This window comes from Mustela nigripes, chromosome 4 (assembly GCF_022355385.1).
Source record: "Mustela nigripes isolate SB6536 chromosome 4, MUSNIG.SB6536, whole genome shotgun sequence".
Taxonomy (NCBI): Eukaryota; Metazoa; Chordata; class Mammalia; order Carnivora; family Mustelidae; genus Mustela; species Mustela nigripes.
The window spans coordinates 106,037,433-106,050,816 of NC_081560.1; the positions used below are offsets into that span (position 1 = coordinate 106,037,433).

The 13,384-nt window shown below is 39.9% G+C and overlaps 1 protein-coding gene across 3 annotated transcripts in view; it reads left to right on the plus strand.

Annotated features, from left to right (window-relative positions):
- The first annotated feature begins 2,902 nt into the window (after nt 1-2,902).
- The window catches only part of VPS41 (VPS41 subunit of HOPS complex), a 182,834-nt gene continuing 172,352 nt past the window's right edge, over nt 2,903-13,384 (plus strand). For all 3 annotated transcript variants that reach the window (XM_059397245.1, XM_059397246.1, XM_059397247.1), the window contains exons 1-2: nt 2,903-2,965; nt 11,157-11,195. In XM_059397245.1, coding sequence (XP_059253228.1) covers nt 2,945-2,965; nt 11,157-11,195 — 60 coding nt within the window. In that variant the 5' untranslated portion in view covers nt 2,903-2,944. The remainder of the gene's footprint in view (nt 2,966-11,156; nt 11,196-13,384) is intronic.

A 13,384-nucleotide genomic window follows, 5' to 3' on the forward strand; every position in this document is an offset into this window, starting at 1 on the left:
AGAGGGAGAACCGCACACAGGTTCCACACCTAGCTCAGAGTCCAATGCGGGGCTCTATCTCATGATCCTGAGATCATGACTTGAAGCAAAATCAAGAGTCTCACACTTCATGGACTGAGCCACCAGGTGCCCCGATCTTATTTTTTCAGTAGATATAAACATAACATTGTCTATTTCCTCTTGGGTGCTTTTAGCAGGAATTGGTTTATTTCATCTAGATTATCAAATTTGTGGGCATAAAATTATTTACAGTATTCCTTTATCATCCTCCCAAAGTCCACAGAAACTGTATTTTATGTCTCCTCTTTCATTTCTGAGATTAGTAATTTATGCCCTCTCTTTTTCTTAGCCTGCCTTATTGATTTTACTGATCTTTTCATAGAACCAGCTTTTGATTTTGTTGATTTTCTCAATTGACTTTTTGTTACCATTTTCATTGATCTGCTCTAATTCTTATTATTTTTCTTCTGGTTACTTTGGATTTAGTTTGCTTATCTTTTGCTGGTTTCCCAATGTGGAAACTTAGGTTATTGATTTTAAAATCTCTCTTTTTTTCTAATGTATGCCTTCAATGCTACAAATTCCCTTCTCAACACTGCTTTTACTGCATGCTACAACTTTTGATGAGTTGTATTTTCATTTTTATTTATTTCAAAATATTTAAAAATATTTCTCAAGAATTATTTTTTGACACGTGTACTGCATAGAAGTGTGTTGTTTAAGCTCTGTATTTATGATTTTCCAGTTATCTTTCTGTTACTGATTTCTGGTTTAATGACATTATGGTCTATGAGAAGAAGTTTTATGATTTCTGATCTTTTGAATTTTTTAAAGTGGGTCTTATGGCCAAGAATATGGTCTATATTTGTGAACTTTCCATGTGCATTTGAGAAAAATGTTTCCTCTTACCATTATCTCCACAGTTTAAAGGTGGGAGGGTGAAGGAACGATGGGCAAGAAAAAGCGGGTGATTTGACATAAAATGAAAGACTGTTGGGTTGAGGACCTCTTAGACTCTATTGTACATATATTTCCCTTGGGGTTATTATTAAAGCCCAGATTTGGGCTCTAGATTTTTGGAGGGGCCTAAAACTCTTCAGTTATAATAAGCTCCCAGATGATATTGATGCTCCTAGTCTGTGGACCACACTTTCAGTAGCAGGAGGTGAGAAGATCTCTTATACAAGATAGCCCAAAACTCTCATTTCACAGGAGAAAACTTAGGGCTCTGAGGTCAAGTGTGAATTTCATCTTGCCAACAGGCACAGTGTGAACCTGCTAGCCTGTAGTGGGTTTCTTCCGCTAGTGCATCATTCTGTATCCCAGTCTCTTCACTTTCCAGTCTGTCCAAAAGGAAACAGAAGATCCAAGACAGTACACTGAATGGGGAAAAGCCTTGGGGAATCCAGAGTCTCTGAGGTTTGAGGGAGCAGAGGAAATTCTGCAGTAAACTTTGGCTATCTTCAATCAAACCCACTAGAGTTTTATGGGTGAGCCTAGATCTTATTGGAAAAAGATAAAATTACAGTTTTTAAAGGAAAGTCTGAAAAGTAGAAGGGCTAGGCTTATTTCTTTTCCCTGTGGATTGAAGGCTTGCATATCTTTGTGGTCTGTATAAGGGTTCTTGTAGGACTTGAAGTAATGGAACTTGAGAGCAATGTTTGGGTTCAAGCTGCTTTACAAGAGATCTTAGAAACTCTCTGATTGAAAAGGTCAAAACTTAGGGTAGTTGGTGCTTGGTTATAGATACATAAAGGCCTTGAGTTGGTCTTTTATCATTCCCTTGTGACTGAGTGATCAGCAGACTGGGAGGAGGACCCCAGCAAGGGTTAGAGAAAGAGGGTGGGGCTAAGATCGTTTAAATCCTGGGGAAAACACAAGTGTCTCACACGAGGTCACTTACTTAGACCACAGGAATCATGGGTTGACCAGGCTACAGTTAGAGACCTCCTTTTAGGAGTTACTTCTAGATCAGAGTCAGTGAGTCACAGGAGGAAAAAAGGGCACTAGGAACCCACCATCTATTGTCATTTGTGGCATTTTTTGCTAGTTATCACTTCCTGGAGATGACCAGAAAGAAGAAAATGTCTATTTTTGGACGAGATACTACAAATGTCTGAGGATTAGAAAGAAGAGCTCATAATGTCCAGAAACATGGAGAGGATGAAAGAAATACAATGGTTTTACAGATTTTACCAAGGACAAATTTATATTCTATTTTAAATATTTACTTATAGAATAGATCCGATAAAAGTTTAACAATTAATTTAATGAAACAACAGTTTTTAACTTCAATGTCCAGATGCCAAAAGAAGATTGCAACTTAAAGCGGTAAGCAGTACAAGCTAACCAAATATTTTTGAAATATAATTTTTTATCTGATTCTCCACTGCCAAGACTGACATATGCTTTATATTCACGTAACATATTTTTTTTTTTAAAAGGACAACAACACTTGTAGACTAAGCAGCATTTGCTAATAATGGAGTCTTTGGCATTAGACACAGCCAAATTTTAGTGGTACTTCTGCCTCTCACAAGTTTTGTGACCTCTGAGCCATAGTGTTCTCTATAAATGGGGAAAGCACTAGGGATTGCCAGAAGGATTAAATGAAAAAATTCATCCAAAACTCTAACCCTGAGTTAGAGTTATATATAATAACTGATATATAATAAATATTAGTAAATAATATCATAATCATGAGACCAGTAAGAGCAACAGTAAAATAAATCATAGAATTAACAACGGTTCTGCTCAGATTCCGCACAGTACAACTCCACTGAGCTTGGAAAGTCAGAAGCAGAGATGAGGCCCAATCTGCTCACCAACTAGAAAAGAAGTCTCGGTCAGATGCTGCTAAAACTACATTTCCCAGGAGCCCCTGGGCCCCAGTGTCTCGGTTTCTCTCATTTCCGGGTCTGTCATGTGACTCCCCGGGGACACCATGGCGGAAGCGGAGGAGCAGGTAAAGGCTGTAACTGTTAGGCAAAGGAGTGAGAAGCGAGGATGAGCCGGTTGGGGCTTGGAGCGGAGCGTGTTGGGTTGCGGAGCTGCGGGAGGGCGAGGCAGGTCCGCCCACGGTGGGGCGCGCAGCTGGCAGTGTCCGTGTCGGGGAGCAGAGGAGCGGGTGGGATGTCAGCTCTGGAGGGCACCCGGGGGGAAGGGCTCCGACTGCACCCCCGGCGTTGGTGAAGCGGCCTTGCTTTGCCGCTGCCCCGTGGTCTTTCCTCCGTGAAATTTTGGCTTGAAGTCAGCCTGTCCCAGGGACTGACTGCTCTTGGGGGAACATAAGAGATGGCTTGAGTTTTGAGGCCGGGTAATTGAAATTTCAGTTCCTTTCCAGTCGAAGTTAAGGCAGAGTTGCTTTGCAAAAGAGCCAGCTAGGAGCGAGGAGATGAGTTTTGTTTCGTACCTATTGTTTTTAGGTACAAAGCTAAGTCAGCTATGGCGTGCAGCCGTGGTTAAGTGCATTGTTCTGGATCAAGAATACCTACGTTCCCGTGGTGGTTCTCTTTCTTAATATGTGACATTGGGCTAGTTATTTAACTTTAAATCTAAGATGGAGTTAAAAAAGTGACTTTCTGTGAGAGTGGTTTAAGAAAGAATAAGTTAGTACAGCAGTTAGAGTGCTTAGTGAAAGTTGGGCTTAGTAAGGATTGCGTGAGAGTATTTGTTGCTGGCGGAACATCAGGCTGCAAAGCCGGCCCACGCTTGGCAATGGGGCGTGGAGTTTAGAGGAGTAGTTAGTGATGGCGATAAGAGTTATTTTCCTACAGGCGGTAGTGGTAGTAAAAGTTAGTTGAAATGAAAAAGTGACATCAAGAAGACAGAAAAGTGCAAAGGCCAGAATGTGAGGAAATACCTTTTCTTTCTTTCTTTCTTTTTTTTTTTTTTTTTCCATTTCCAGGACCATTTCAGGTTGTCATTGTTTTTCCTTACAAATTAACAGGGTCATCAGTTTCCGTAATTGCTTCTAAAAAGTGATTTATGATGAGCTGTACCATAACAAAAGAAGTTTAACTAGTTGATAATTTGTACCATTTGTAACATACTTCATTTACATAATGAAAATTTACATTGGGTACATTTGATAAATATCAGTAATTAAGAAATAAGATAGAAATTGGGTTTGGGTGGTCATTGTGTTAACAGGAGTGTTGCTACCAGCCACTGAAACCTCCCTTTTCTGATCTGGTCACTTTAAAGGAAAAATGCTCGTTAAGCACATGTAATTTCATGAGTCATTGCTGGGTTTGATGATAGTGGTGAAATTGGTTTTCACTCTGTTGGTCTTTCAGGTTGAAATATAGCTTATTTGTAGTCTGACTGAAAAGTAAAAAGCCAAGATCTTAGATAGAAGATAGTAGAAATGGGGAAAGTAGTGCTTAGTATTTATTTAGTAGTGTTTTGTATGGAAGTTTGGCAAAATTGTCTTATGGAAAGAGCACATGTAGAAAGTTAGTGATATAATAAGAATGCTTTGAAATTTTATAGCACTTTCCAGTATAAACCCTTTATGTCACATTTGGTCCTTGCAAAACAATTCTGTATGGTTAATGTTTATTCTGATATATAAGTCAGGACAAGCACTTGCTCTGTTCCAAACATTGTAATGGCTTCCCATTGCCCTCTGAGGAAAAGCCAGACTTGCTTAGAATACTTGAGTTGCCCTGTAGAACCTTGTCCCAGATGCTCGTTTTCCCTTTTCTGACTTAATTTTCCACTACTCTTCCCTGCTTCCCTTCTGTTACTGGGTAGCATCAGATACACTTGGCTTTCTTACTGTTCATTCAACAGGCTGGCATGTTTCTACCTCAGGGCCTTTACTCCTGCTGCTCCCTTTTTTGACCCCAGATATCTATAGGACTTTCTCCCTCAGTTCTTTCATGTCTTTGTCCAAGTGTTATCTTTTGCAGTGAGATCTTCTTTGATCATTCTTTGAAACCTCTTGCATTATTTTCCTCCTTAACACTCATCACCATCTGACATAGTGTGTTTTAAAATTTCTGTTATTTGTTCTATATGTTTCTATGTTCATTTCTGTATATTCTCCCCATTAGAATGTAAGCTTCATGATGGCAAGCATTTGTTCAGTGCTGTTTGCCCGATATCTAGAATAGTGCCACAATATGTGTTAAATGATTGAATTGTGTACATAAGCAAATGGGAATTCAGACAACTAAAGTAACTTATTCAGGCTTATATCTATAATAAGCCTCCAGTCTTCTATTGCCAGAGTTCACAATTTTTCACTAAAATACTCCACTCCACCTTTTAAAAAATACTAATTCTCATTTTAGCTGATTAATTCTGTTAATTAATTCTATATTATTAATTTAATTCTAATTTTTAACTAGAACCTAATTCTAATTTTTATTTATTTTATTATTATTACTTTATGAAATAAAGTGAGCCCTTATCACCTTAATAAATGTCCTTCAAGTCGTGATTTCACCTTTGACCCTTTAACAGTCTGCATAGACTATCATTCTCAAAAAAGACCAATATTTTGTCAATTGCAGAAAGAAGCAAACATTCACAAATTGTCCTGTTCATTTTTTAAAGCTAGTAAATAATTTTACCTACATTATCAGTCCTTTATAGGTTAACGGTGGTTAGACTTTTCTCACCCTGCTTGATTTGTGCATTTCACAGTAGGAAGCCATTAAAATCTGGCCTTTCATATATAGTTTTTTAAAGGCTAAAAGGGCACAAAAGGGGAGGTAAATGAATTTACCAATTGTTCTGTTCTGCCACTTTGAACCTTTTAGAAAATCTTGACATAATTCCCTCCCCCGAACACTTTATGAATTGAGATGTGTATTAAAATTAGCTACAATGATGGGTTAAGTCAAAAGAAGCTTTTCCTTGGCATCGTGCACTCTCAATACAAACAGCCCTTTATGATGCGCAGGACAAAACTAAATCTCTCCTCTTTTCTGAGCATTGTATTCTTTGGTGATTGTGGGTTTTTTCCTCTTTAATTCTAGACAGAACCAAAATGGTAAGATCTGTACTGAATTAACATAATGTAATATAGTTCATAGGCTCTCAAACTAGGAAATCATTTTTTTGGATATGATTGAACATTTTTTTAAGTCATTGGGAAATCTTTGTGCTGGGTATGGTCAAGGTAGTTTGCAGAAATAACTACATATATATTACATAGTTCACAGAAAGGACTAATACCCTTTATTCTGCCTGGAAATCTTCTAACCAGCTGTTTTACTTAGCTCTAAAGTGATTTATAGGTGACCTTCATTATCACAGATACCCAACAGTATTTGTTCATACCTCTTTTATGGATAACATTCTGCTTGAAGTCTGGTTGTTTGTGTATTTGTCTTATGTCTACTACAGATTGCTGAGTCTTCAAGAATAAGGACAGAGCCTGCTCATGTCTGTATCTCTCACAGGGCTAGTGCTTTACAGGTACTAGGTGCTTAATAAAATGTTTAAATGAATTCATTAGGAGGAGAATAGCCTTCTGAATTGAAAATGTCAAATTATAAATTAGATGCAGTGGAATTTGTGTTGTTTTATCTTAACTTGAAACTTCTGCAAGTTAGTAATTCATATGTATTGTGGGTTGCATTTCCCACATTCCTGCTTTGCCATCCCCCCAGGTACCCCAAACCATCGGGGAGCCTAGTCTATTAAAATATTTGATCAGTCAGACCACATATTCCTTGACAAGAGAGGAGAGTTCCTTTTTTTTTTAATTTTCCCTTTACACTTTAGAATTTGGGGAATTGTTATCCTTATCATCGAACATTTACTGTTTATCAGATGGCAGTTCAGGAGCACATATACTCCCCCGTGATTGTGCCCCATGTGGAAAATCTAAGTCAAACCAACAAATACTTCCCTCAGCTTTCTTGCCTGCAAACTGGGGCATTTACTTTCCAGAACCCTTGTGAGTATGAAATGAGATAAAGTATGTTAACGTGGCCAGGACAAAGTGTCTTTCTGTGTCAGATGACAGTTTATTATTCAAACTTGGGCTTTGCTCAAGAATGTAGTAGTCTCTTTTTTTAATAGTTTGATCGAGATCTTTTAAAAGCAACTTCACTAATAACAGAAAAAATAAAGCCAGACAAGAGTTTGCTAAAACAAAGAATCAGAAATTTTGGGAAGATCCACTCTTTACCATCGTGTAACTAAAGTGTAGTCACAGATTAGCTTAGCTGGATGTGCTTATTGCCTTATGAGTTTTTCCTCTCCTTTGTCTGGACTGGCTGGCTGAAGGCCGGTGTCACCAGCTGATTATTTGTGGTTTCTCTGGTACCCACATTACCGCTTCGGAAGGGGAGCCCTCCTCAGGTCTGGGGTTCTGTGTTTCATGCAGCTCCCGGTTCTTGGCTGTTCATTCACCCTTGACTCTGTTTCTTCTGGGCACTTGCTCCCTCCTCATTGTTTTTGTTACCAAATGCTTGTGATTTGAGGCTCTTATTTAGACTGACTGCATCAGAGACTGTGAAGATGGAGTGTTTGCCTGGGTGTAGCCATTTCTCCAAACGGAGTTTATGTGATTGTGATGCAGTCAGATTTGGCACTGGGTCACTAGGTCGCCTCGCTGGTCCTTTTTTCCACACTGGGCAGACATCCAGGTTTTCCTTCCTTTGCAGACTCGGATGAGTGTGGTAGCTGAGCCTGTGGGGCTCAACGGGGTTGGTACCCTGAGTCTGCCTGCTCTTGCCTGCTCCCCAGGTGCTCTTTCAGCTTTCCTACTCAACCAGGCTTTTAGAAATTGAGGCCTCAATGATACAGGAATAACAGATACGTATCACACAAATATATCCTCTTATGTCTGCCTGTGTCTGACATTGGGATCTCTCTCACCCTGTCTTCCACTACGCTTAGCTGTGTCACCCAGTCTGTTGGGAAGGAGAGAAGGTGGCAGTGCAGCAGAGAAGGTGGCAGTGTTTCAGGTCCATCCCCAAGCCAGGCTGATTGCCTGGGGCCTGGGCTGTGCTGTCTTTCTTCATCCTGCTGGCCTCAGAGCAAACCTTCCCGGGGCTCCAGCCTCCATTTCTTCCCCAGATATTGCACATACAACCACCCCCCCCCCCATAGTATACAGGTTCAAGAGGGGCCATGTCAAGGCACCAGGTTTGTTGGATATGTGATTGAGTGTAAGGGATTGGTTTGCAGAACAAGTTGTTGAGTTTAGCTTTCAGCTGTTGCCTAGATTTTGTTCTGCTTCACATTTGCATCACTCTGTGCCTTCTGGCTCATCATGTTTGCTTCAAACAGCAGCATAGTTTTCTTTTTATTGTGGTAAAATATACATAATATTTACCACTTTAACCATTTTTTTTTTAAGATTTTATTTATTTATTTGACAGACAGAGATCACAAGCAGGCAGAGAGGCAGGCAGAGAGAGAGAGAGGGAAGCAGGCTTCCTGCGGAGCAGAGAGCCCAATGCGGGGCTCGATCCCAGGACCCTGAGATCATGACCCGAGCCAAAGGCAGCAGCCTAAACCACTGAGCCACCCAGGTGCCCCCACTTTAACCATTTTTAAGTATATGATTTGGCAACATTAAGTCCATTTTCTTCATTGTTCAGCCATTACTCCACCATACAACTCTAGAACTTTCTGTGATCACAGACTGAAACTCTGTACCCATTAAACACTAATCCCCCTATCACCCCGCCCCAACCCCTAATCTATTCTGTTCTACTTTCTGCCTCATATAAGTGGAATCTACAGTATATGTCTGGTTTATTTCACTTAGAGAACAGCACAGTTTTGTAACTTGTATTTTCAAGATTTAAGTTCTTTAAAAGAGTGTGATGTTAAAAAATGTTTGAATACCACTGACTCTTTCTGAATTGTAACCTTTCTCACCGTTCAGCCTGGCTTCTTGGATCCTTCCCTGGGACATTCACTTGCTAACTTCTGGTTTGCCCCTCAGTCTCTAGAACATTAAACACAGGGGCTTATTGAGTGGATGAAGCTAAGAAACAGGAGGCCAGACTGATTCCTGAAGTCACTCGTGCATTGCTTTGGTGGGATTATGGACAATATGTGATTTCTCTTGAGGCCACAACTACATTTGGGAGGTTTTTGCTGGTGCTGGGGGTTTAGAGTGTCTGGAGTAAATATTCTCACTGATACCAGCAGCCCCAGGAAGCTTCTCTGAGACCCTGGTTTTCCCTGAAAACTTGGTTTTCTGAGAGCCTCATGCTGCATGGTGTCGGATTCTGGTGCTGCGTGCTTTTCAGTACAGATTAGGCATGTAATTTGATTTTGAGTTTTGGGTTGAAATTGCTGCATGGGGACATAATACTTTTGTTTTAATGAAGAACATAAATGGGACATTTGCACCTTTCCCCCTTTGTACCTCGTTGAATGGATTTCAAATAAGAATGGATTTCAAATAAGAAATTTCCTTAAGAAATTTTTTCTGGAAAGAGCAGTCCAGTGTCCTTTTAAAGTCTTGAGTTGGGGAATAGGAATCTAGGTGCAGGTCACTGGCATGGTCGTCAAAGCCTCGTTTTGCTGATGTTAGTATCTCAATATTTAGGAACAGTCAGGGGCAGAAAGGGTGTCAGAAGTCATTAAGTTCAACCTTTAAGCCTCAATGTTCTTACCTTGAGGGTCATTAGGAAATTCTAAGATGCTAGGTGCAAAGCATTTAGCATTGCGGGGATATATATAATAGATGTTCAGTAAAGATGTCAGAATGGTGACTGTTAATAATAAATGGAGTGTGTCCAAAAGAGAAGGATCAGGATGGTAAGTGGATGAGAACCAGGATCTGGGGATGGTTAGCACAGAGGAAAAACAATTTAGAAGGGCAGGCATGATACGTGTCATTAACTTTGGAGAACTGTCAAATAGTAGAATTGGATTTTTTATGTGTCTTATTGGTGCTAAGAACAAAAAGTTACTGTGGAGAGATTATAGCTCCAAATTAATGGGAATTTTCTAGTACTTAGAAGAACATTCCAACTAAATAGGCCACGTTGAGATTTAGAACAGATTCTTAGGTTCCTCATGGGTAGTGATACAACTACAATAAAACTCTTAATTACAGGTAGCATTCGTCCCCATTTTACAGATGGCCTTTGAGAGCAGGAACTGTATTGTCCACAAGGCATTCCACAGGCAGCCTGCACCTTCCAGGTTCTTCTTAATTTTCCATGAATGAAAATAAAATTCTTTCAAACACCAGATTTGTGTCTCTGCTGCTATACAACTTTTGCCGAGTAATATATGCATCTGACTTGCTTTAAAATGTTTATTTTTTTTTTCTTGAAAACTACTAGTCATATCTAAAATGTCCTTGCCCCATTTTTTTGTTCTTTATCTCATGGATCGTTGTAAAATGCTTACATTCAGTGTCAGCATATTAGTTGTAACTTTTTATTGCTATTGATATCTATAAGTACGTTAAGTAAATCTTCATTTTGCTGACCTCTTTGAGGATGCATGGCATCAGCAGATTCTCTCTTTCACTGGACAGGTGAGAGATTAGCAGGATCAAGTCAATTTTTTCCCTTTTTGCTTTGTTTTCTCCAGAGCAGCAAGATTCATTGTCTAGCAAGGGGGAAACTGTGTTAAATGGCAGAATTTGTCTTCCAGTTAATGGTTTAAAGAGTGAATGTAAATTATGGAGCTTGTTTGCACAATGTCTGATAGGTACTACTCTAGGGGAATTCTTTTGTAAAAAGCTGTTTAAGCGAGACAATCATTTTGACTTCACCAGATTAATAGCACAATAATTAATAGCACAAGGGCTTTTCAGTATAAAAATTGGCTTATAGATAATTTGAGATGGCAGTTTCCTCTTCCTTTCCAAGATCAGTAAGTAAGGCTGCTTTGCCAGACCTGTTTCCATTTTTAGCGAAAGAAAGTGCTTTCTGTGTACTCACACGATAGTTCCTGAGGCCATTCGTTAACCTGCTGTCCACTCGAGGGAGGTCAGCAGGAGCTGGGGGTCTGGGTGGCCCCAGGATAACCATCTCAGTTCTGCCAGATGTGGGAAGTTGTGGGAGGCCCACAAGGCGTGGAGTCTTTCAACTGTAGCTGCAGATTACTTCCCAGAAAGGGCAGGTGGATGTGGATGGTGGGGATGGGATGACTCTTTCCCCGTGTCTTATTCTTTTGTCATCCTTCTGACTATTTTCCCCCTCTATGCTTTGTAGGAAACTGAGTCTCTCGAAGAATCTACAGATGAGTCTGAGGTAAGATGGTGGTTTGGGAGCCTGAGGATTTCTGGCTCACCATGGTATCTTGAGCTTTTTCTGCCTTATTAAATGAGACATTGCTGAGGATTGGGGGGTGAGGTAAAATAGGGCCGTGTGTGATTGAGCCTTGGGGAAGAACGTGACAGTTGTCTTTAAAAATATTAAATGGATTGACTTAAACAGGAAAAGGAATGCTTTCTCCTGATATTGAGTAGTAGTTAAACCCAAAGTCTGTTGGCAGTGGGAACTTTGATGCAGTTTTACAGACTAATTTTGACAGTTAAAAAAAAAATCTATATTTTAGGGGCCCCTGGATGGCTCAGTTGGTTCAGCATCTGACTTGATTTCGGCTCAGGTCGTCCTCTCAGGGCTGTGAGATGTAACCCCAAGTTGGGCTCCCCACTGGGTGTGGAGCTTGTAAGATTCTCTCTCCCTATGCCCCTCCCCCTTCCCCCACTCTTGCGTGGGCGCTCTTTCAAAAATCAATCAGTTTGTGATAAAACAACCACTATAGGTTCTCTAATATTTATTCTTTCTTCATTCTTTTAATGAATATGCCATGTTTACTGATATAATTTCTAAATCATGGAAATTATAGTTTATTTCATAAAATAAGAAGGAAAGTAACTACCTGAAAAACTGTTAAGGAGCTAAGTTGTGCTAAAGGTTATATTTTAAGGAGAATAAAAATATAAAATAATATGTATCTATAAATGTATAACATATATTTATAAAAGTATATTTATAAGTATGTAATAAATATAAATATTTATATATTTATAAAAATAGATTTTTAAAAAAATTTTTAAAGATTTTATTTATTTATTTGACAGACAGAGATCACAAGTAGGCAGAGAGAGAGGAGGAAGCAGGCTTCCCGCTGATTAGAGAGCCTAAGGCGGGGCTCGATCCCAAGACCTTGGGATCATGACCTGAGCCAAAGGTAGAGGCTTTAACCCACTGAGCCACCCAGGCACCCCAAAAATAAAAATTTTTTAAAAATTTTCAAGACTATGCATAAGATATAAATTTAAGTATAACACTAGTGAACTACCAATTTTATGGGTGGACTATTAATAATAATTACATTTTTTCCTTTTAATATTTCATTTAGCTCAGAGGAATGAAAAAATATCTATGATAACCTGCTGGAAATTCACACCAATGTGACTGTAACCAATATAGTCTATAAATTTAGGTTGATGCTGCATACAGTTATTATATGGATTTTGTTTGCTTTTTCAGGGAAAAGGTGGGTTTAAATGTATTCTTCTAGAGAACATCTTGTGTTATGCTACTATGCATTTGCAGTTTGGCTGTAGAGCCATGATTCCTAATATTTGTGCTGCTGAGGATCTCTGATCCTCTCTTTGGGGCCCCTGTTAAGGCACTACAGAATTTGCTTATTGATACGGTATAATACTTGTTGATTTTTTTTTTTTTTTAATAGAGAGAGAGATCACAAATAGGCAGGCAGAGAAAGAGGGGGAGCAGGCTCCCCACTGAGCAGAGAGCCTGATGTGGGGCTCGATTCTAGAACCCTGAGATTCTGACCTGAGCCAAAGGCAGAGGCTCAACCCACTGAACTGCCCCAATACTTGTTGATTTTTTAATAAAATCCTGAAAAGCAGTTTAGCTTCCCATTCTCATTTTTGGAGATTTCCGGTTAACCATATTCTCAGAAACACTGGTATAGAATTCTGCAGTGTTGGAGCCCTGTCCAAGAATTTCATTTCAGAGGATGTTGGCAGCCACCTAAATAAATCTTGCCACACATCCTTCAGATACTAAATGGATCCACAAGGAGAACAAACGAAACACACATAACTCATCCCTCCAACGTAATCAGGAGACAGGGTGTGCTGTAAACTTCAGTGTAAGTGGGGGAATACATATCCAAAACCAGAAGAACCAGCTTCGGATTGAGTCTGGAGCTGAGTCCAGTGGAGGCGCGTTGGAGATAAAGACACTGTAGCTGAGTTCCAGCAGGAGTGGTTTCATGCAAAAGTGTCCCCTCCCCCAGGAGGGAAACGGCCCCACCCTGAGTGGACAGTCCTGAGAACAGGTCTGACAGCTGCTGGATCTGAGCACTGGCTGTTGGGGAATTTAAATGAGGGGGTTTGACAGGGTGTGGGACCAGAGGGGACAGTGTTGGGATGAGGCTGGTACTGGAGAGAGAGGGGAGG